At 39.6% G+C, this 23,344-nt stretch overlaps 1 protein-coding gene across 4 annotated transcripts in view; it reads left to right on the forward strand.

The window, feature by feature from the left end:
- Positions 1-23,344, forward strand: part of MAST4 (microtubule associated serine/threonine kinase family member 4) — a 603,242-nt gene that overhangs the window by 299,382 nt on the left and 280,516 nt on the right. For 3 of the 4 annotated variants that reach the window (XM_081518403.1, XM_081518404.1, XM_081518405.1), the window contains exon 4: positions 10,852-10,883. In XM_081518403.1, coding sequence (XP_081374529.1) covers positions 10,852-10,883 — 32 coding nt within the window. Of the gene's footprint in view, positions 1-10,851; positions 10,884-23,121; positions 23,158-23,344 lie in introns of all 4 variants that reach the window. The other variant, XM_081518402.1, reaches the window with a different exon arrangement.

Below are 23,344 nucleotides of genomic sequence, written 5' to 3' on the forward strand. Positions count from 1 at the left end.
AATCACTATGAAGTATACAATGAGCTTAAATAAGAATTTCTGTTTAACACAAAGTTTGGTTGATCTAATATCCGTTTTCTTGTTTCGCTTCTTTTGTTGCAAAGGGCTGTGGCTCCTCTAATTTGATCAAGACAAATTTCTTTAATTTCAAAGATGGCACACTTTTGCTTGAAAGAGACAGTATTTTGTTCTTTAAGAAGATAATGAGCCCAGAAAGTACTGTATGACTGTGGGCTGGAAGCTCCTAACCTTGAGGAAATAAATTCACTTCACTTAGTATATAGTAAGCACTCAATCAACTGGAGATGTTATTAATACTAGCTACTACTAGGGTTCGATCCCTGCTACTCAGGAGACTTTGCAGAAATGTGGAAACTCAAGAAGCAGATTTCCCTTATATCATACTGAATTGGAAGGAGGTATGTATATAAATGTGAGATTCTCAAGCGTGATTTTTTGATATCAAGGGTGTAACATGTTAGGAAGCATCAAAACCCTAGTAATTGGCTGTAAAGGAAGCTTGTTTCGTTTGCTCATTTACTTGGGATTAACCAATAATTTGACTTGTTACGCTTTTTCTATTTTAAAAGGTCTGTGTTAAAAGTAATGTGTTTGCAAAGCTTTGCTTCAAATAAAACCAGAGTCTATAAAAATACTTTAAGTGTGAAATTTGCTTAGAAAGAGCTGCAAAGCTGTGCTGTAATACTTTTTTCTAAGAGTAATTGCCACTGTGTTATCAACTATGAATGCAACTCAATATAGCCTACTTGGGGGGGTGGGTATCCCTGGCGGGAAGAGGCGTCCCTAGTACAAATACACCAAATCTTACTTGGTGATAAAAAGTAATTAAAACTGTACTGGACTCAGACTGATGTGGGTTCAAAGACAAGCTAAGCCATTTACCAGCTCTGTGACCTTGTGTCACTACTTATTGGTCTGTGCCTCAGTTCTGCAAAATGAAAATAATAATGAAAATTAAAGAAGATAATGTATATCACCATGCAGTCAACATTAGGAACTGTGACTAGATAGATAAAGACGGGCTTAGTAAAGAAATACAATTACCACCAGTTGTGTAAAAAATTTAAAGTGGAAAGGGGGGTTGTAATTAATGATATTTAACTTTCATGCAAGAAAGACTTGGGGGGACTTCCTTTGTAGTCTAGTGGTTAAGACTTTTCTTCCAATGCAGGGGGTGCGGGTTCAAACTAAGATTCCACATGACTTTTGGCCAAAAAGTCAAAGCATAATACGGAAGCTATATTGTAACAAATTCAATAAAGACTTAAAAAAATGGTCCACATTAAAAAAAAAAAAAAAAGAATTCTGAAGACCTGACCTTTGCTCTAATTTTACTTTGCAAATCTCTCTCACATTCTCTCCCATCAGGGACCCTCTGGTCTAAATAAAATGGTTTTGCATCCCCTTATCCACATTCAGATTTCATGATTTAACTTTTGAATGGTGCTCTTCTTTCATCTCTGGATGGTGCCGTGCCCTTGGTAGTGATTTAGTTGCCCAGTCCTATCTGACTCTCTGAGGCCCCATGGACTGTAGCCCATCAGGCTTCTCTGTGCATGGTATTTCCCAGGCAAGAATACTGGAATGGGTTGCCATTTCCTACTCCAAGGTATCTTTTCTACCCACAGATTGAACCCACATCTCCTGCGTCTCCTACACTGAAGGTGGATTCTTTACTGACTTAGCTCCTAAATATTCTAAACTTTCCCAGAAGTTATGCACTTCTTTTCAGCTCCCATAGATCCTGGACACACATTTCTCTCTTGAATCTGCCCCTCCTCTCTTTCCCCACTGTTTTCTTTTCTTGGTTCTGCCACTGAGCTTTGCTTCCTGGATAAATGAATAAGCCTCTGAGTTACTTTCCTGTGTAACTCATTTACCCCCTGTTACCAGAGTGATCCTTTTAGACATGCAAAGTTAACCATCTTATTCTACCTAAAATGTTCTGTGAATTCCTCATTGCCTATAGGATAAAGACAGACTCTCCTAAAATCCTATGGTTTTCCCTGTGCCTGCCTCCGTACTCACGTCCTGTTGTTTTTTTCTTTCTACTTTCTGTTCCGGCCTTTCCAAGTTTACTAAGAGCTATATGCTGTTTCACCCCACCCTGCTTTGCTGCATCCATTCCTTCTTCTGGAATGCCCCTTTCCTCACCCACTCCTGAGGCTGCCTAGCCAACTCCCAGATGCCTCTGAAGAAAGGCCAGGCTTAAGTATTGCATCACTTGGGAATATTTGATTTGCAAGGAGCAGAAACAGCAAGTTAAACTGGTTTAAACAATGAAGGGACTTGATTGGCTCCCATGACTGAGAAATTCAGGTAGAGGCAAGACTGGATCCATTAATTCAAAGAAATCACCCAAGACCCAGTTTCTACCTGTCTTTCTTCTCTGTCACCTTCTACCCTGCAGCTGTTGTTAGTGTCTTGGGATTAACGCTCCTCCTTTCTTGCTAGCTCTTTTGGAAAAGGGAAAGAGATCTTTCCCAGGAGCCCAGAGCACACATTATTTGGCATCTTATTTTCCCAGATTGAATCAGATGCTATCTTTGAACCAATTCACCTCAGTTCAGTCGCTCAGTCGTGTCCGACTCTTTGCGACCCCATGAATCGCAGCACGCCAGGCCTCCCTGTCCATCACCAACTCCCGGAATTTACTCAAACTCATGTCCATCGAGTCGGTGAGGCCATCCAACTGTCTCATCCTCTGTCGTCCCCTTCTCCTCCTGCCTTCAATCTTTCCCAGCATCAGGGTCTTTTCCAATGAGTCAACTCTTCGCATGAGGTGGCCAAAATATTGGAGTTTCAGCTTCAACATCAGTCCTTCCAATGAACAAACAGGACTGATCTCCTTTAGGATAGACTGGTTGGATCTTCTTGCAGTCCAAGGGACTCTCAAGAGTCTTCTCCAACACCACAGTTCAAAAGCATCAATTCTGCGGCACTCAGCTTTCTTCACCGTCCAACTCTCACATCCATACATGACCACTGGAAAAACCATAGCCTTGACTAGATGGACCTTTGTTGTCAGAGTAATGTTTCTGCCTTTAAATATGCTATCTAGGTTGGTCATAACCTTCCTTCCAAGGAGTAAGCGCCTTTTAATTTCATGGCTGCAATCACCATCAGCAGTGATTTTGGAGCCCCCCAAAATAAAGTCTGACACTGTTTCCACTGTTTCCCCATCTATTTCCCATGAAGTGATGGGACCAGATGCTATGATCTTAGTTTTCTGAATGTTGAGCTTTAAGCCAACTTTTTCACTCTCGTCTTTCACTTTCATCGAGAGGCTCTTTAGTTCTTCTTCGCTTTCTGCCATAAGGGTGGTGTCATCTGCATATCTGAGGTTATTGATATTTCTCCCGGCAATCTTGATTCCAGCTTGTGCTTCTTGGTCCAAATGCTGAACTTTGTCATCACTTTAACCTAACCTGAGCTAAGCCTGACGGTTGAGAATAGTGTCAGTTCCACCAGATTTTGTTTTTATTAATGATGGGAAACATCACTGGGCAAGAAACCATCTTGACTCGCCTTAAAGAAAACTGATCACCCCCCTCCCTTGGTACTGCTGCATATTTTGAAAAAAACTCTATTCCAGGCTTTTCCACACTATATTCTAAAGCAAGCCAAGTCCTTTTACCCCAGTACTTGCCTCATCAGCCTTTACTAAAAAGTGTTCAATGGATAAAAACAAAAAACAAAAAACAAAAAACATTTTGCTTTCTTTAATCCCTACATGTGTCCCTTGTTTTCACCTTTGGCAGGAGATTTTGCCTTCTGTTTCTGAAATTACAGGACTGTAAGTAAATTGCTTCAGTTTTCCTTTGTTGTTTAAAAGGTATCTGTTCTTACCTATACTTTTCTTCCTTTTAAAACAAAAAGCTGCCCTCTTCTTAAAAAACATTTTATTTATTTATTTTTTATTAAAGCCAACCCTCTCTGCTGATGTACTCATTCAGACCCCCCTCCCCGCCTTTGCTCACATCACCACTTTGACCTGCTTTCTGGCACTTTCCCCTTGGAATGTAGGCGAAAATTGGGGCTGAATAATGCAGGTTCAGATTTTGCGTCCACCATCTCCTGGCTTTGCAGTTCTGGGCAATCGCTCGTCTCTGGACACTTCACGGGAAGGCTGGAGTGTTGCACCAAACAGCCAAGTGAATTTGTTAGGAAACTCATAGACTCCGTTTTTTATAGGATCTTACAAAACCCAAAGAGCCAGACACCCATATTGTGACTCAGGAACTGGTATATGGAAAGGCATAGGAGGTGAATGCCAGGTCTTGAGGACCATGACCGTTGATTTCAGTTCAAGGCAGAAAAAGCTAACTCAGAAAGGAAGGCGGTAGTTACTTGTGTTTTGTCAGAGAAAGTGAGCATGTGGTTGTGATCAAGTAAAATTTACACGAAAACCAAGCAAGCATTTTAGTGTGCCTTTTATGGTTTATTTTGTTGAAGTCTACTGCCACAAATAAATATGTTAAAGTGCACTATGGTTATAAATACAGAAATAGAATGAAATAAAGCCTGCAAGAAAGGGAAATCCTTTAAGATTCTCCACCCAACTCGCATGCTCACTGTGAGTGGTATTTCAGTGGTATTTTACAGGTTGGATGGTTTAAAAGTCCAGGCATCTCTGTAGATTTCTACCTGCTGCTTTTCCAGCTTTATTCTACAGTTTGTATGCAGAGAGCTGTGTACTTTATGGGCAATTCACTGGATTTTTCAAGGGTGGTTTGAACGTGAGCCACTTTTGAGTATAACTGAGTTTCAGAACCAAGCCTTTCATGTAAGATCTGGTTCTGTGGCATGGTGTGGATTCTTCTGTCCTCTGCTTCTACCTTCACAAGTAAAAATGGAGCTCAGAAAAATGGGGCTGAAAACCTTCCTTTAAAAGAGCCAATCCCTGGCTGAGCCTATACCCTAGTTAAATTTACACCCCATTGGGTAGGAAGAGTTCCACTTGGGGCATCCTTCCTTGCCCTACTGTGCTTCCCGCTTGGAAAGGAAATAACAATAAAAACCTCAAACTTCACTACTATAATGACAGCTAGAAAAGTAGTACTCCATTAAAAAAAAAAAAAAATCCAACTAATGTGCCCTTAAGGGTACTTAGAAGTGCCAGCCTCATGAAACAACATATACAAACAACTCTCTCTCCATCCCCAGGGTGGTGTTCAGACATCCATATTTGTCAAAGCTCCCTGGGTGACACTGATGGGTAGCCAGGCTGAATTCAGAACCACTGCTTGAGCTGAATTATCTCATCCCCTTTTATTTTCTCTCCCCTGTTACCATTTACTCATTCAAATTATACTGCATACTCTTGCACCTGGTGGTATCTCTTTTGTCCTGTGTATGTGTGTTTCCCCAAGTAGCTTTTAAATCTGTTTTGCTTTCTCCTTATGTGTCCCTAACAGTGCCTGATACGCTGCCGTGCACATCTTGGCTCTTTAAACTCTCTCCCTAAATTAATGGTTTGTCTGTCAGTGCAGAGTAGTCGGGAGTCACCCTTGATGACAGGGTGAGGCCACTGATGACTAATTAAGGGACGATGATATGGAGGAGTATGGGAACTTTAAATCTAATCGTTTCTGGAAAATAGTGAGGAAGTGGTGTATGCTGGCTAGCAGGGTTCTGTTTGTTTGCAGGATTTTGGTTTTCTGTTAGGGGTGGGGGGAGGGTGGGTTACCGAGTTCCAAATCCTCTTCCCTTTTGGAGGACCTCCTGGGATGTGAAGCCTGGTGGAGCTGGCCCCACCTCCTCCTGTGCTCAGGAAGGGAGCCAGTGTTTCCTTGTTCCTGCTCCCTGGGCAGTAAGGGCAGGGCCCCAGGTGCATCACGCTGACACCCACCAGGAATGGGACACTCATGGGGAGTGTCTGCCCGAGTGCTGAGAGGAAGGTGCTGGGACCTGTCGAAGGTCCTTCCCAGAGGGAAGCTGAGCTGAGCTTTGAGCAGCAGAGGTGTCCTAACAGGGCTGTTCCCCAGAGGTGATCATGTTCTCTGGGGGTTCATTTCCTAGTTCCTGCCCATTTTCAGACCTTGTCTGTGAAGCCGTCTTGTGTGAGAGCTGGTATCTACCCAGTAGTATTTTTGCTTGCTAGCCTCTTTCGGTTTGTGTGGTTTCAGGGTTTGCATAGTTTAGCGCATCATTTAGCAGCAAGTACCACGTAGCAAACTTCTCCCCACTTGTAGATTTGAAGTGGCCCTGTAGGAATACTTACATGTGTGTGTGCCTCTTCTCCTTGTCTGTCTGTCCTCTCTTCTCCTATCTCTTCCAGGCCATGGTTTTACATACCTCCTTATACATTAATGATTTCAAAGTCTATTTCCAGCCCTGATCTCTTTCCTGAACCCTAGATTCATTTGTCCAACCACCTCTTTGGAAGTTTCTCTTTGTTATTCTCACAGACATCTTGAATGTGACATATCCAGACTGAAATGTTCCCTCAAACTCCACTTGATCAGGCCAAGAACTTTGACTCTTTCTGGCTTTCTCTTCCATCTTCCACATCCAGTTCTTTCGTAACTTCTATGAAAACATATCTCAAGCCTGACTCTGACCATCTCCACTGATGGTCCAAGTCACAATCTTCTCTCATTTAGACTATTCTATAACCTTCTAAAATACTGGATTAAATATGGCCTTATAGTAAGCTTAGAATATTTCAGTATTTATTAGTTCATACATTCCATGCTCTAACTTAGATGTCCCTAACTTCCAGAGACTGGTACCTCCTGTTAAATCAGCAGCAGCATTAGATTAGAAATAAAATGCCCAGTAAATGTAATGTACTTGAATCATCCAAAACCACCCCTCTCCCGCCCTGGACACCCAGTCCATGGAAGAATTATCTTCCACATAATCAGTTGCTGGTGCCAAAAATGTTACGGACCACTGCTCTAAAATACACACACACACACACACACACACACACACACACACACACAGAGTTTTTCTTTCTCCCTACTTCTCTCTCCTCCTTTTGCTGCTGCTACTGCTGCTAAGTCGCTTCAGTCGTGTCCAACTCTGTGCGACCCCATAGACAGCAGCCCACCAGGCTCCCCTGTCCCTGGGATTCTCCAGGCAAGAACACTGGAGTGGGCCGCCATTTCCTTCTCCAATGCATGGAAGTGGAAAGTGAAAGTGAAATCGCTCAGTCGTGTCCGACTCGTAGCGACCCCATGGACTGCAGCCCTCCAGGCTCCCCAGTCCACAGGATTCTCCAGGCAAGAGTACCGGAGTGGGGTTTCCATTGCCTTCTCCTTTTAGAGAACTTTAAAAATTTTTTGAAATTATTTGAGATGTGTAGAAAAGTTGCAAGGTAGTTGAATTTTTGCACACCCTTCCCTCAGTTTCCACTAGTGTTAACATCTTATGTAACCTTAATACACTTGTCAAAATTGTGAAATTGACATTTATACATTACTATTAACTAAACTACACACTTTATTTGGCTATCACCAGGTTTTCCACTAATGTCCTTTTTAATGAGTCAAAATCTAGTCTAGGATCCAACATTGCCTTTAGTCATTGTTTATCCTGAGTCTTCTCTGATCTGTGACAGTTTCCCAGTTGTTCCTTGTTTTTCACAACCCTGACAGTTTTGAAGATGTTCTATAGAATGACCCTAAGTTTGGGTTTCCCTGGTGTTTTGTTTTGTTTTGTTGTTCTAAAATGAAACTGGAGCTCAGGATTTTGGGAGAGAATGCCACAGAGGTGAAGTCCTTCCCATCACATCATATCAGGGGCACATGATATCTGTGCCTATCGTTGGTATGATTAACGTTGTTTGGTTTGGATGGTGGTTGTCAGGTTTATCCACTGAAAAGTTGCTGCTTTCCCTGCTTTCTTTTTGGAAGGGAATCACTAAGTCCAGGGGCTTCCTAGGTGATGCTAGTGGTGGTAAAAGAACCCACCTGCCAATGCAGGAGATGTAAGAGACACTAACACTAGTTCGATCCCTGGATTGGGAAGATCCCCTGGAGAAGGGCATAGCAACCCACTCCAGTATTTTGGCCTGGAGAATCCCCGTGGACAGAGGAACCTGGAGGGCTCCAGTCCATAGGGTCACGAGGAGTTGAACATGACTGAAGCGACTTAGCACATATGCACTAAGTACAGCCCCTTTCCAGGGAAAGAGAATTAAGCCCCACCTCTTGAAGGAGGGGATATCTTATTTGTAACACAATCTATGGACATCTCCTTTCTTTTTTAAATCATAACTGGCCTATCCGTTAAAAAGAATAGTTCAAAGATTTCATGGCAGTATCACTGGGGTTGGGGCAGTAAGTGCCTAATGTTGCTCATTTGCATCCAACCAGCTCAGGTTCATCAGCGTGTGGTCCTGCAAGGCAGGACCACCGCCCCTCCTGGCTCCATCTGCAGTATCTCAGTCTTCCTGGTATTTGCAGGCTTTTGCAGCCATTGTTCACAAGGTCTTGGCCACAGCACATTCATTTCTCTCACTTTATTACCGTCACATCTGATTCCAATTTGCTACCAAATTGAGTTTCCAGTTCCGTGCCTGACATTCAAGTCATCAGGTGGATTAGCTCCTCAGCTTGGTTAGCGCGGACCCTGCAAGTCAGTTGACAGTGGCCTATTAAATGTCCCCTGCCCCTCTGCCTGCAGCCTCGGCTGCCGTCCCAGGAGCAGCAGTGCGGGGTTTGCCACTGTGACCTTTCTTCTTGTTTAGAACTCATAATTCTGGAGCTGTTGGAAAGACTTTCTGATTAAAAGCAGAGTTGGCTTTGTATCCCTTATCTTGCCATTTCAGCAGTTTTTTTCTCAGAGCAAAGCAACCAGCTTTCGGTTGGGTCATTTGGTGGAATATGATTGATTGAACTATTTGGGGATCATTTATTTGGCCCTTCCCCTCTTATCTTCTGAGTGATCTGTTTACCTACAGACTTGAAACAACATCTGACTTCTTTTCTGTTATTAATTATAACACCTCGGGTGCCCCTCCTTTTCTTTTAAAGCTGCTGTCAGATGAGCTTACTAAACAGAAGTATTTATTTGTTTAATTAAGCTCTAGGCCTTTTGCTGAATAGTAGGTCTCAGGGATTTCTTTCTCTTTATTTAGGGAAGCACAGTTGCTTTGCCATGGTGTGCCAATTTCAGGTGTACAGCACAGTGATTCAGTTATATGTATGTATGCCTTTTCAGATCAGTAATTTCTTTTTAAAAGCAACTCTCTGGTGAATGATTACTTCTAGGGAGTTCTTTTTTCTTTTTCTTTTTAACCTAAATACGAAACAGATTTCTCAGTGCTTGTCATAAGCCAAGACACACGTATGGAAAATTATTCATTGGTTGTTCTATTTACATTTCAGTTTCCAAAGAAAACTATCTTGGTCAGAGACTCTTCTTTTCTCATTAGAGGCTTTAGTAAATAAAGGTGTATTTATGTTTTGGAATCAGGGGGCTAAGTTCAGCAAACACTGTAATTTCTTGGGGCTAATGAAGGATTAAAGAAAAACTCAAAACAACAAAAAATATCCCGCCACTGAACCCTGCAGCCCTTGAGAAGAAAATGGTTAGCTATTGGGAACAGGAAGAAAATACTCTGTCCCTAAAACTGTTTTGTTTTTTTTTCTTGCAATTAATCATCTGATTATTATAACTCTATATCAAAATATATTTTCCCATTAATAAGAGAGTAAAGTAATAACTTTAATTAAGTTCTGTTTAAGGTAGGATCCTCCTCTGGGCTGCTACTCTCAAATCCTTTTTTTTTTTTTTTTTGGGTAAGCTGTGCTGAAGTAAATTGCATGGTTTAGAAGTAAGATGGGAGGCCACAGCCCATGACAAACATTTAAGGATCCAATAAAAACAGGGAGCAGGAAAGGTGAGTTTGAAGCTGAAGGGGAAGCGCCTTTCAGAAAATGATGCTTGAACTCTAGGCGGGCAAAAAATAAATGATAATTATGGGAATGAAGCCCCAAATTTAGGCAAGCCTTTCAAATTTTGAGTTAAAATAGCCAGATGACTCATTGCTTCCTATTCTTTAGTTATCGTCATCAAGTAATCATTCTCGAATGCCCAGGCTTCTGAAAGCTCCATTAGTGGGTGGAAGTATTTCTGTATCCCTTTTATTGGTTTGTTTGGCTTGTTTGCTGGGTTGTTTTGTTTTGTTTTCCCATAGACACTCCATGGAAAGTAGATAATGATCTTAATTTGAGATAAGTGTGAGAGCATCCTTTGAAACTATAAAGGAATCTATTAATTGTTGTTGCTGTCTGGTTACCTTTTTAGAGGTTCATTAACCTACTTTAAAAAATATCCTAAATCATAAATCACATTTGCTTTAAGAAATAACACTGGAAGGAAACCTTTTGCTGTGTTTCTTTTTAAAATTATGATCTTGGGTAGACACAACGTTTTGCGTGAGTTTATTTCTGTTGGGGGCAAATAGTCTGATTTAACTCCCTTTTCATTTCACCTTTCACTTAATTATAATCCTGCAGAATTTCCCCTCCTCCCCCTATTTCCTCTTTGGTTAAGTTCTTTGCTCAGATTTCCCTTACCCTCAATTATAGTGTCATGTAGCTCAACTCAGTACTTGACTGTCATTGCTTTGGAAGGATTGATGTCTTTTCTGCTCTGGAATTTAGGTAATCTGTGTTTGAACCTTAAACACAGTGTATAAAAGGAACAATGTAAGAAGGGATTCAGCATAAAATAATTGCACTAAAATCTTTTCAGTATAGAAAATGCCAAATCAAGCACAACAAGGAAGATACATTTTATGTTACCTGTTTGGTGTCCTAGTAGTCTAAGGTTAAGGCAGCATCTCATATACATGTTTTGTTTTTTCTTTTGCAGAAGGAGCTGAGTCTCCCCAGAAGAGGAAGTCTGTAAGTAGAATAATTTAGTTTCCTTATTGATTCATTGGTATTTTGGGATACAGTGTGTAATGTCATTATTCTCTGACTTGTTAGATTTTCAATGGCAGTCAAAAGATTAATGATAATCAACTGAATTAAGAAAAGACAAAGCTTTGCACTTATTTATAAATGTCAGAATTAATGATTTCAAAATAACTTGAAGAAAATTTCCAGGGTTTGTTCCTCACGCATACTGTCAGCCAAAATGCATTATTCCTGTGATAATCTTGAATTTAAAAATTATATTATGTAATCAAGCAAAAACATTATTTGGTCTGCAGATAGTTTAAATTGATCTGGCTAAAGAATTAGTGCTTTTCGACATGATTTAGAATCCCATGATTGTTCTTTATACTATGAATTTTTGCAGAGTAAATGATATACTTTTGCCTTTGAATTGATGAAGACTTTTCATCCGCTAACCTTTCTACTAGATCTAGACCTTACTGAGTTGATTCATATAATGCTCTTATAGTAAAATAGCAAATTTGCGAACATTGACTTGATTTCTTTATTATGTGTTTCAACCTTTTATTTTTAAGGCTAATAGTATATTTGCACAAATCATAGTTTTTTTTCATTATCAAGTTGTGGAATAAAATTAATTGCCTTTAATAATGCACTAAGGTCAATTTACTCTCAACTAGTACTGTATAAGGGCTGGTCTAGAAATATTTGGATTTGGTGTCTGATTTATGTTGAATTTAATGGATGGGGCAATGTCCTTTTTAAAAAAAATAAGTATAACATTTAAGATAAGTTTATGCAAATCCCAACTTGGAGAATTAGAAATGTATGTAGTGCCTGTAAGTTTTGAAAATTTCAGTCTTTGCATCTAGGAACCAAAACTTCATCAGCCGTGAACATTTCAATACTATCCATTTTGATCTCTACTTTTTTAGCTGCCAGGAGGATACTGGATCATTATTCTTGGAAAATATGCCTGAATAAATTTTCACTGGCTCCCAGCTTGTATCTCTGGATGCTACAGGTTGATAGCCTAATAGTTTATCATAGAAAATGCCCTTAGAATCAAAAACCTCCATTCTTCTGCATAATGATTAGGACTCTTCTGCCTAGACTGATAGAAGTTCAAACTTTTTGATATTTCCCATCATGATGAGAAATAAGGAACAAGAAAAACAGAAATATCTACATAAAATATATTTATAGATAAAAATCTCTTTCTCTCATAATTTTTTTAATCCTTAAGGTATCTTAGGCTTGTCTTTTATACTTTATTTAAAAACTTTAGAAGTCTAATCAAATCTTCCTTTTAGCCTTTATAAAGGTGGTACTTTTTTCTGTTAGTATGTTTCCTATAAATTATTATTATGATAATGTTAATTAACAAAGTAGACTCCTCATACTTATTGAAAGGCCATATCTCCTTTTGCACTTGTATAAATCTCAAATCTGATTATATTAGCTGATAGCCATCAGTTGGTGGGGGAAATACCTAGGAAAATATTTAAATTTCTTTACTTGAGAGAACGGAATCTTTAACAGAAATAAAAAGAATGATGACATTAGTTTGTTCGGATTACATGCTTTGAATACTTAGTAAGAGAAAGATAAAATTATATATAAGTCAGTTAAAAATCCCCTCCTAATAAAAATCAGCTGATCTATTGATCAAATTATGTAAATAAAGCATCATATATATATCAACATAAATCTACCATGTTTTTAGTGAACTTTGAAAAAATTAATAATTGCAAGTAAAGCAAATAAGAAACATTCTATTTTTTAATTTTCTATTAAATACAAGTATTCCTCAAAGAATTAATGACTTATGACATTGATGTTCTGGGATGTAATGCCACTCTGAGTTTTCAATACAAATCTAATGAAGACAAGCACATGTGTGTTTTTATTAGGTATTGGTGCTAGCCCACATCGTGGTACCTGATCATTAAACCTGTTAGCATTTCCTCAGTTTATTTACTGCACAAATGCTTTCAAGGCTTTTATTACTTCTCCCAGAAAGATTGAGGATTTCATCCTGCTCTTCTGTTGAGTTGTCTTTCTGTGTCAACAGCAAGCAACTATGCAATGGGATGTATTCCATGTTGTCTGTGGTACCTGGGCATGTGATTGAATTTTTCAGAGGGGATGTACCTTCAGAAAAGCTGTACTTTTGAAAGAAGGCACCTGGTTTTGTTACATCTGCAACTTCTAATCTGTGTGCATGGAAGGATAATATTTTTAAAATGCATTTTCATCATTCAGACACATAGATTTATCAGATTTTTAAAAGTTTAATATTGTTTTAAGTAACCTTATAGATATTGCTTGTCTGGAATCAAGTGATCAAAACATATGTGTGATATAAAGCATATATATATATATTATATAAAAGTTAAAGCTTTTACAAATAAAAGAGAATAGAATAGAAATAGGCTTTTCTTTTTATTACTAATTGAAAAGGACAAAAAAGCAAACTATATTCTGTCTAGAAAAAAAGGAATACAGATTGCCAATAATATGTAATTCACGATCATTTTCTCCAGGACTAGCTTGAGGTCCATGTTTCTCATGTGTTTTAAAAGATTGTGAAGACAATGACTGTGACTTTTCTGTTTTTAACAGTGCGAATGTCATCAGAAAGAGGGGTTAAGGGAAATTGTTTCTAGACCTGATATTACTTAATAACCAAGTGACCCCAGATCAATTTAACAGAAGTTCTTCCAGCCCTTTACTGACTTCCAGACCCCAAATCCCATCTCTATTCGGGCTCCCTGTAGGGTTGATTTTAGCTAGTTGCCTTCTTCTTACAAAGAGTAGCCATTTTCCCAGATTCTTCTAGATTGTTCCTTCTCTTTGTCCTTGGAACAGAAGTTGCCATACTCTCTGCTCCCCTTCCTCTTAGCTATTTGTCAAAAGCTATATATCCTATCTTGAGATAGTCATGCAGTGAAATACTAGACACCCAGTAGGATGACTAAACTAGAGCAAATTCCAGATTCAAGATGTTAACAGCATTTAAGTTGTAGAATTTCCAATAACAGTGAATCTAAACTGTCCATATTTATTGAAAGGTTAATAGTCTGGTGGGTCCCTTAACTAGTCTTTTGAACGTAAGTACTAAAACGACAGTGCTGAGTGATAAACCTCTCTGTGTGATGTTTGTTTTCAGACAGGGAAAGTGGGAAAAGGGTAAAAGCCCAAGGTGTGAGCTGATGGATGGTTCAGAGCAAAACCACGGTCCCCTTTAATTGTAAAGGACTCTATCATGTTTTGTTAATTGATCGAATAAATAGCCCTACAGGATAAAGGGCTGCTTCTTTTTTTTCATGGAATTCCCTAGAGAGAGGAGCAGGCTGTGTGTAGTTACCACTTTATTTTAGTTGAAACAGCAACCGACTCTTGGTGAGTTAGTTTCTTGGCTTTATGTTCTTTTGGCCCCACACATCTAGCAGTAGAAACTCAAAGCAGAAAGCAGCTCCTCCTGTGCACATAAGACCTGGAAAAGTATGTTTCCTGCATGCTGAGGAATTGCTGGGAGTACTGAAATTACTGAAAGCAACTTAAGTGTCTTCTTGGCTTAGTTTTAATTTCTCGATCTAGCAACAACACTATTCTCTCCATAGAGTTTTGTCCCTTCTCCATTCCTCCTTTCCTTTCATTGTTATTCTGGAATAGTTGAAGTCTAGTAGGATTGGTCATGGAATAAATAGGGCAAGGTGCTGCTGGCATAACATAGTTTCAGGTCTGCTAGGAAATTCATTTTCCTGTCCACGAAGAAGACAGGCATCTTAAACACATTTATCATAGTGCCAGACATCCATCCAGTTGGATCTGAAAGAACTGAAATTCATTCAGTTGGATTTTAAAGGTGTTTTCTCTCTGGAGGGATCTCACTGAAATGAACATACCTTTGGGCAGGGTGTCTCTGTGTTTAGCACAGCAGATGAGTCACTAATGGGGTGCTTTTGGTGGACTGACAAGGGACAAAACTAGATAGGTGAGGTGCTGTCAAGAACCATTTTGCAACATGTTAAAAAGTACATGAAAAAGGTGATAAGCTTATTTCACGTCTTTCCCATGTTGTATCTCTTGGGCAGGGGCAGGAAAGGATGTTTAGGTATGAGATAGAAGACCAGAGTGAGCAGCAGAGAGAGAGTGTGTTATTAGAGAGGTTAGGACAACAAAGGCAAAAGACCCTGAAAGTTATTGGAAGCTTCTGGGTGGAGCTGGGCCTATTGGACTTAGAAGACAGCTTGTCTCACAGTAGATAGGTTGAACTGGGTGCACTGGATTAGGACACAGTAAGTCCCCTACATATGAATGAATTCTAGCCTGAGAGCATGTTCGTAACTCCGATTTGTTCCTAAGTCCAACAAAGTTAGCCTAGGCACCCAACTAACACAACTGGCTATATAGTACCACACTGTAATAGATTTATAATAGTTTTCACACAAATAATACATGAAAAAACAAACACAAAAAAATAATACATTTTTAATTTTACAGTATACTACCCAATGGCACCCCACTCCAGTACTCTTGCCTGGAAAATCCTATGGATGGAGGAGCCGGGTAGGCTACAGTCCATGGGATCGCTAGGAGTCAGACACGACTGAGCGACTTCACTTTCCCTTTGCCCTTTCATGCACTGGAGAAGGAAATGGCAACCCACTCCAGTATTCTTGCCTGGAGAATCCCAGGGACAGCGGAGCCTGATGGGCTGCCGTCTATGGGGTCGCACAGAGTCGGACACGACTGAAGCGACTTAGCAGCAGTAGCAGCAACCTTGAAAAGCACAGTAGTACAACAGCTGGCACACAGGGCCACTTTCACATTTTTGAAAGTTCACAAATTAAAGGTCCATATTTAGGGGTCTTGCTTTATTTCTTAGATTGAAATTCCTCATTTTGATACAAGAAAGAAAGTGGCCTTCTATATAATTGGATAGACTCAGGTTGATGTCATTGGCATATGTAGGTCTGTGTATTTTTTAAAAAGAAGACTTATGTTCAGGCCAGTTGTATTTCAGCCAGAACCTACTGCCTTGACGAGCTGTTAGGAAAAGTAGTTTGAGTAAAATGAGGTTGTTTCTAGAATCCAAGGAGAGGGAATCACCCTGCTTTTACAACTGAGTCGAATTAGATTTATGAGATTTTCAGCAAGGTGAAGGCAAGATTTTCTGAAAGAGAGGAAAAGGGCTTAATTCAAGCAAAATAAAGGGCATGTAAACAGTATTTGGATAAGTTTTAAAATGAATTTAGTTTTCCTCTTAGTACTTTCTTCCCTCCCACCCCCACAAATATAGAAGCAAAAATTCAAACTAACTATTGTTGAAGCCGATTGGAAGTCCAGTGTCATTTTGAATGTTAGAAACCTAGAAACAAAATGAAGAAAAAATTGAGTGTTGCATCTGAATTAGCATTTAAAGTGGCATGTTTATATAAAAAGAGAATGGTATAATATATCCTGAGAGTAAAGAGAGGATTTCAGACTGTGAAAGAATGTCAATTGCATTTATGTATTCATCGAATAGCCAGTTTGGTATTTGGTATGTATTTGCAGCATCCCTTATAACGCCTGCATTTATCTTCTGTGAGGGGGTTGGGGGAGGAGACTTGGGAGATAGAAACAATGCAGGATTGATCTTCCCACCTTTGCAAAATTATTAGGAAAACCTTAGCTTTGCTCCAGGGGAGGGAGAGTTGGGTCACCTAGGGAGGTTTATCAAAATACATGTGCACATTTCTAAATGCACTTGGGGGTGCAAATCAAAACCTGTGTGTATGTGTGTTGGGTGCTGAGAAAGAGAGAATAGGGGAGGGGGCTTGTGACCTTTCACCCCATTCTGTGGGTCAATCTAAAATGCCATACTTGGCTGAGAACTGCTGTTCTTAGGGGACTGCAGGGTACGCGGCATGCAAAGTCGGCTTCTGGATGTCCAAAGGCATGAGGATGAGTTCTCTTTCAAATTTACTAGGATGATTTTTTAGCAAGCCTGAATCAGACAGGAATTTGGAGACTTTTTTGTTGAACACTTCTTTTCAGCGTGGGCTCCCCTTGTGGCTCAGCTGGTAAAGAATCCTCCTGCAATACAGGAGAGGCAGATTTGACAGAGAACACTTGACTTAACTGTGCTTGTCATGGTTTCTTTGAACATTGTGGAAAGTGTAGCCTCAAACTCTTCTTAAATATGTGTGCATGTAGCTGATTCACTTTGTTGTACAGCAGACCCTAACACAAAATGGTGAAGCAGTTATACTCCATTAAAAAGAAGAGAGTTTACACCTGAAACTGCAACCAAAAGGAAAACGTTAAGTCACATTCCAGCACTACCAGGATACTGAGTTAACTCAGACTAGTGATGGGACTAGAGGGGCGTGATGCCACTGGTGGGACATGGCAGCTCCCAAATGTCCATCATCCAGGGAGCTGTGTGACTGGGGCAGCTGAATTCTGTATTGTTCTCCTGACCCTGTTGCTGTAGTAAGTCGGACCCTCTGTGGGGAACCATTGGTCGTATCCATTTGCTCGTATAGCGTTTCTCTTTAGAATCACTCCATTTTCCTCTGCCATTCTGACTCCTGGGAATTAGACTTCCTGCTCTTTGACTCTTTGTGGCAAATGACTGTCAGACGTAAGCGACTGGGTGAGAAATAGCTTAAGATTTCCCTCTCTGCTTTTCTGCAGTAAAGGCCTCAACCTCTGAGCGTTCTGGGGGTCATCTCTTTCATCTGCATACACAGGCCTTGTCTTTGAACATGCTTTTATATAAAGCCATCTCTTCTGGGATAAGGATGAGGACTTTTCCATGCTTCTGTGTTGAAACCTAAGACATGCCAGGACCTGTACACCTCTCTTTCCAGTGGCCTTCTGGGCTCTGCTTTACCTCTGACATCACCCAGGTAGCAAAAGCTACCATTCCTAACATAAGGAAATTGTATGCAGAGAGTTCTGCAAATGCAATTACATGAGAGGAAAGATTTATTAAGCATATTCTATAAATTTTATTGGCATGTGGAAATGAGTGCCTAGTCTGAAAGGGTAAATTTTGATGTTTTTTTAAAGCATATAAATTCTAACGATAATAAATTTAAATAAGCCTAATATATTGAAGGAAAGGATTTTTAAATGCCTCTTTCCTAGAACTATAATCTTTCAAGAAATATTTGCCTATTTTGTAGATGCTTAGGTGAAAATGTTCTTCCTCTATTAGAAAGTATTAATTTGGCCTAGGCATTGTGCTTTTTATTGTGCGGGAAGAAATGATTTTTGATTTCTGCTATGTCCTACAGATCAGTGAGATTAACCTTGGGGTGACATTAGCCCTGATTGCTGAGCTCTTACTAAACAGATTTTCCAGTGCTGACTCTACTGTTCTTGGTGGTGGTGGTTGTGCTTTTACTCAGGAAGAGGTTGTCTTTTGCATTTATTTGTGTTTTTCAAAAACTGAGGAGGGAGTTTTCATGACACCCTCTGCATGCTTGTGTCACTACTGTGGGACAAATGTTGTTTACTGCAGGGTCAGTGGTGACCCTGGGCTGACATCAGGTCTAGGGGAGGCCGTGGTCTGCTCCCCTGGGCTCCCCTTGGCCTCTTGCTGAGAGGATTCGCTCTGTGCAGGGCACATGAGTGAGTTCACCAGGGGTTTGATATTTCAGGTTGTAAAACATAGTGTTTAGTATCTTAACAAATCAAGAATTGATTATCTGGGAGAATAAGCAGAAGCTTTTTTAGGTTTAGGATAAATTAAATGCTAAGACCAGTCCTAGTGGATTAAAGAAGCCTTTGGAAGCTGTGGAGTATATTTTTAAAATGCACTTGACATCAAATATGGAAATGAAATTAATAGATCAGTATATGGTTTTATGTCTTAGGGGAACATTGGTGGTTTTTTTAGTGAGATTCTAAGGTATTACCAATTTGTATTTAAATGAAGTTGATTCTGGTAGAATCACAGGGAAAAGTACTGTCATCAAAAAGCATGTTACTTAATTTTTATCTTTGAGAATTCAAGTCACTTAGCTCTATCCCACTTTTTTTTTTTTTGCTGGAAAATGTTGGTTAGACCACATCCTTAAGACCGTAGCAGGGGGTGGTGATGATGGTGGTGATCTGGGAAAATCCTTAAAAGGAGAATTAAAGCAAACGTAATTTAGATTGGTATTCCTCAAGGCTCTGTGTAGTTTCTTTTCATCCATGGACCTTTTATTTACTGTTTAACATCACCTCGGCTGTTTTATGTTAAGTACCAGGAATTGTAAATTCTAATTGTATTAAACCACAGCATAATTGAAAACACAATGAGACAAAACCACTTCCTCTCATTAAATCCCATGTAGCATGAACCAATTTAGGCTCCCCTGGATTCCCTGGTGGCTCAGTGGTGAAGAATCCATGGCCAACGAAGAGACATGGGTTTGATCCCTGGATCAGGAAGATCCCCTGGAGAAGGAAATGGCAACCCACTCTAGTATACTTGCCTGGGAAATCCCATGGACAGAATGAGCCTGGCGGGCTACAGTCGATGAGGTTACAAGAGAGTCAGACATGACTTAGTGACTAAGCAACAAGAGCAGCATAACCGTACATGCTCACAGTATGTAGCATGCTTCCCCCTCCCCCTAAAAAAAAAAAAAATCTTCATTGACCCATAATTGTGGGTTAATATTTCCCCAGCAGCAAACAGTGCTTCCCCCTCCCTTTAAAAAAGTCTTCATTGACCCATAATTGACATATCATAAATTATACTTAAAGTACACAATCTCATGCACACATATATACAGACACTCCTGTGAAACCAGCTCCACAGTCAAGGTAATGAAATATCCATCTCCTCCAGGAGTTTCCTCTTACAGGTCTGTAAGTGCTCCCTCCTCCTCCCTCAACATGCCGAATCAGACAGTTACTAATATTTTCCATTCGTAAAGATTAGTTTGCATTTCCTAAAATTTTAAATAAATGGAACAATAGTGTTTTTACTCTTTTTTGTCTGGTTTCTTTCACTCAGTGTAATTATTTTGAGATTCAGTTCTTTTGCAGTGTATGTTAATAGTTCATTGCTTTTTATTTCTAAGTAATATCCTGTTGGTGGGTACAGCATAGTTTGATTGTCCATCCACTTGCTGATAGCCATTTGGGTCACGTGTAGTTTGGGGCCATTATAAGTAAAGCTGCTATACATGATTGGTAGATTTTCTTCTGGCTTATGGTTTCAATTGCTTTACAACATCTATTAAAGAGCACAATTTTTTAGTTTTGATGAAGTCAAATTTATCAGTGTGTTCTTTAAGTGGTTATGGTTTTTTGCATCTAAGCCATCTTTGCCTGTTTCAGGGTCACAAAAGTTTTCTCTCCTTTTTCCATAAAATTTATAATTTTAGATTTAAAATTTTAGATGTTTATGTCTATGATCCATTTTGAGATAATTTTTGTGTGTGGGTGAAGTATGGATTGAAGTTTTAAGTTCTTGCATACAGGTATCTAACTGTTTGAGCACCATTTGTTGAACAGACCGTTCTCTTTCCCCTCTCCACTGAATTTCTTTGTAGTTTGGTTGAAAATTGGTTGTCCATATATGGGTGTCTATCTACAGACTTTCTATTCTGTTTCATGTCTTGTTTGTCTTATATCAGTGTCTCCAGTGATTGGATTATTTTAGCTTTATAGTAAGTTCAGATATCAGATAGTGTTAGTCATCCAGGTATGGTTTTTTTTTTTTCTTCAAAATTGTTTGGACCATTCTAAATTCTTTAGTTTTGGAATCAGCTTATCATTTTCTGCCCCCAAAAGCCAGCTGAGATTTTTATTGGAATGCATTAAATCTTTAGAGCAATTTGAGAAGCTATGAAAAAATTTCCAGTGGTTATAACATAACTTGAGTCTTAAGGATAGATTAGGGAGAATAGTGTGTCAATCAATGCAGTGTGGGAGAGACTGAGATGGAATTGTCACCCCTGATACACTGATGGAGGAGATGAGTAACCCAGCTGTGGTAGACTGAGTTGTGGAATAAGTGACCACGGATAAGCAAACATCCCCTCAGAGAAGCCCAAGAGAAATGGGTGGGTGGGTGGTTCAGGGAGCAGCTCAGGTAATGATTTCAAGCTGAAGTCAGAGAGGACTAGCTGCATTTCTTCTGGAAAGAAGACCTGCAGTGGAGAGCTCAGGCTCAGCATAGGCAGAGAAGAGAGGAGGAAGAGCATGACCAGACAAGGATTACATGTTCATGTCTGGTCTAGGAGAGGACCACAAGGCCTGGAAAGATTGTGATTCAGGAAACGCTTGGGGAGGCATTTGTCATAAAACAATGAAGGTCTCTGTACATTAGAACTAACTATTGGTCTAGAGCAGTGGTTCTCAACCAGAGGTGATATTGTCCCCCAGGGAACATGTGACAGTGTCTAGAGAGATTTTTGATTGTCACAGTTCCTGGGAGGTGGATTTCTCGTCTCATTTAGTGGGTATAGAGAGGACAGAGTTGTTGCTAAACATTCTGCAGTGTATGGGAAACCACCCCCCTCAACAAAGACTTGTCAACCCAGTATGTTCCTAGTGCTAGAGGTGGGGACCACTGGTCTAGAGAGGAAAGGCCAGGAAAGAGGGTGAAGTGAGAATGGAGCGATTGATTGCTCTGATGCCTATTGTCTATATCGTCTTGAGGAGAAATACTCTTGTGCAGTGACCGTGCAAATTTACCCTGCTTGCTCAGAAATTAGTCTCTGGAAATCTTTTTTGGGAGTGTTTTCGGAAGATGTCTGAAAGTGTTATCAAATAAGGATAGTTTAACAAAAGCATGCTTTAACTACAAGGGAAAGAATGTTGAACATTTGAGTTAATTCACTTAAGAAGAAAGTATTTGTTTAGACATGGCATTGTCCACAGATGAGTTTATCAACTGGGATAAGTAATAGAAGAAAACCTAACTGAAAATGGCTGAAAAAAATAAAGGAAATTTACCAGCTAATGTAACTAAAAAGTCCCGGCTTCTGGCAAGGGTTAACCAAGAGTTTCAGTGTTGACCCAGGGACCCAGTTTCTCCTTCATCCCAGGGCATGCTTCCTTCCTAGCTCATAGATGACTGCCAGCAATTTTCATGGTTTGTTTTTTCTTATCTATCCTCACCAGGAGTGGATTTTTCTTCTCCTGCCATTATGGGTTTCTCTTTGATTGGGCCCTCTTAAATTATGTATCCATCCTTGGATATGACAATATTTATAGCATTACCCTCATTAGCTTAGACTGTTCAGTATGGTAACCACTTGCCACATGTGGCAGTTGAGCTCTTGAAATGTAACTAGTCCAAATTGAGATGGGAAAAAAAGGTGAAATATTTAATAATTTGTGCACTAATTACATGGTGAAAGGGTAATATTTTCGGGTATATTGGGTTAGAATACAAAACCGTTATTAAAATTGCTTTCACTTGTTTCTTTTAAATTTGTTTTTAATGTGACTACTAGAAAATTTAAAATTGTATTAGTGGCTCCAAATTGTATTTTTGGTGGGCCAAACTGGCTAAGACCACTCAGGAGTCCCTTCATATAGAGTGGAGTCAACTCCATGCAAATCACACGGCTGATACCCTTATGGGAGAGAGACGGAATGGATATTGGGCAGGCAATCAGAATGAACACTGCAGTGACTGGCATAAGCAGAGAAGGGAATATTTGTTGAATTGCTGCTATTTTACTGCAGGTGAATGTCTGGAAATACTTCTGCTCTACTACCACTAAAAAGTTAATAATATTTTTTTCTTAAATATATTTTTGAAAGTTCTAGAGCAAACATATGGCTCATAGTAACTAGTGAAACAGCAGAGAGATACAGTAGGAGGAAGGAAATAATCCCCATTCCTCTCAGTCCTTGTTTTCACTCCTAACCCTGGGTGGCCCTTGTTAGTCTGGTCTGTGTTCTTCCATTCCTTATTCCATGTACATGGGAGTGCCTGCATGTCCATTGTTTTGCTGTGTTTGTTGCTACTGTCATAATGGAATTATAACTTTTCAATTTGCTTTTCTCACCTTACCAAGTCACACTCTACAGATTTATCCCATTCTTTTGAATAATACATAGTATTCTATATTATGGATATTCCACATTTCATTTAACCATTTCCTCACTAATGGACATTAATGTTATTTCCACTCCCCCCCCTTCCTGTACTCCACAACAAACGACGCTGCAATAAACATCATTGTACCTGTGTCCTTACGTACTGGTCCTTTTTTTTTCCCTATAGGATAGATTCCCAGAAGTGGAATTGCTTGGTCAAACGGTATGTGTATTTTTAATTTTAATAGATATTTCTAGATTCTTTCCCCAGAGAAATAGCAAATCACATTTGCACATAAGAATGCCCATTTTCTACATTTTCACCAGCATTGGATGCCACTGTTTCTTTTAATTCTTGCCAGTCTTAAACCTCTGAGCATTAACTTACATTTCTTCACTGACTGTCACTG

Source organism: Giraffa tippelskirchi, chromosome 8 (assembly GCF_054371585.1).
Source record: "Giraffa tippelskirchi isolate mGirTip1 chromosome 8, T2T-mGirTip1v1.2.pri, whole genome shotgun sequence".
NCBI classification, from domain to species: domain Eukaryota; kingdom Metazoa; phylum Chordata; class Mammalia; order Artiodactyla; family Giraffidae; genus Giraffa; species Giraffa tippelskirchi.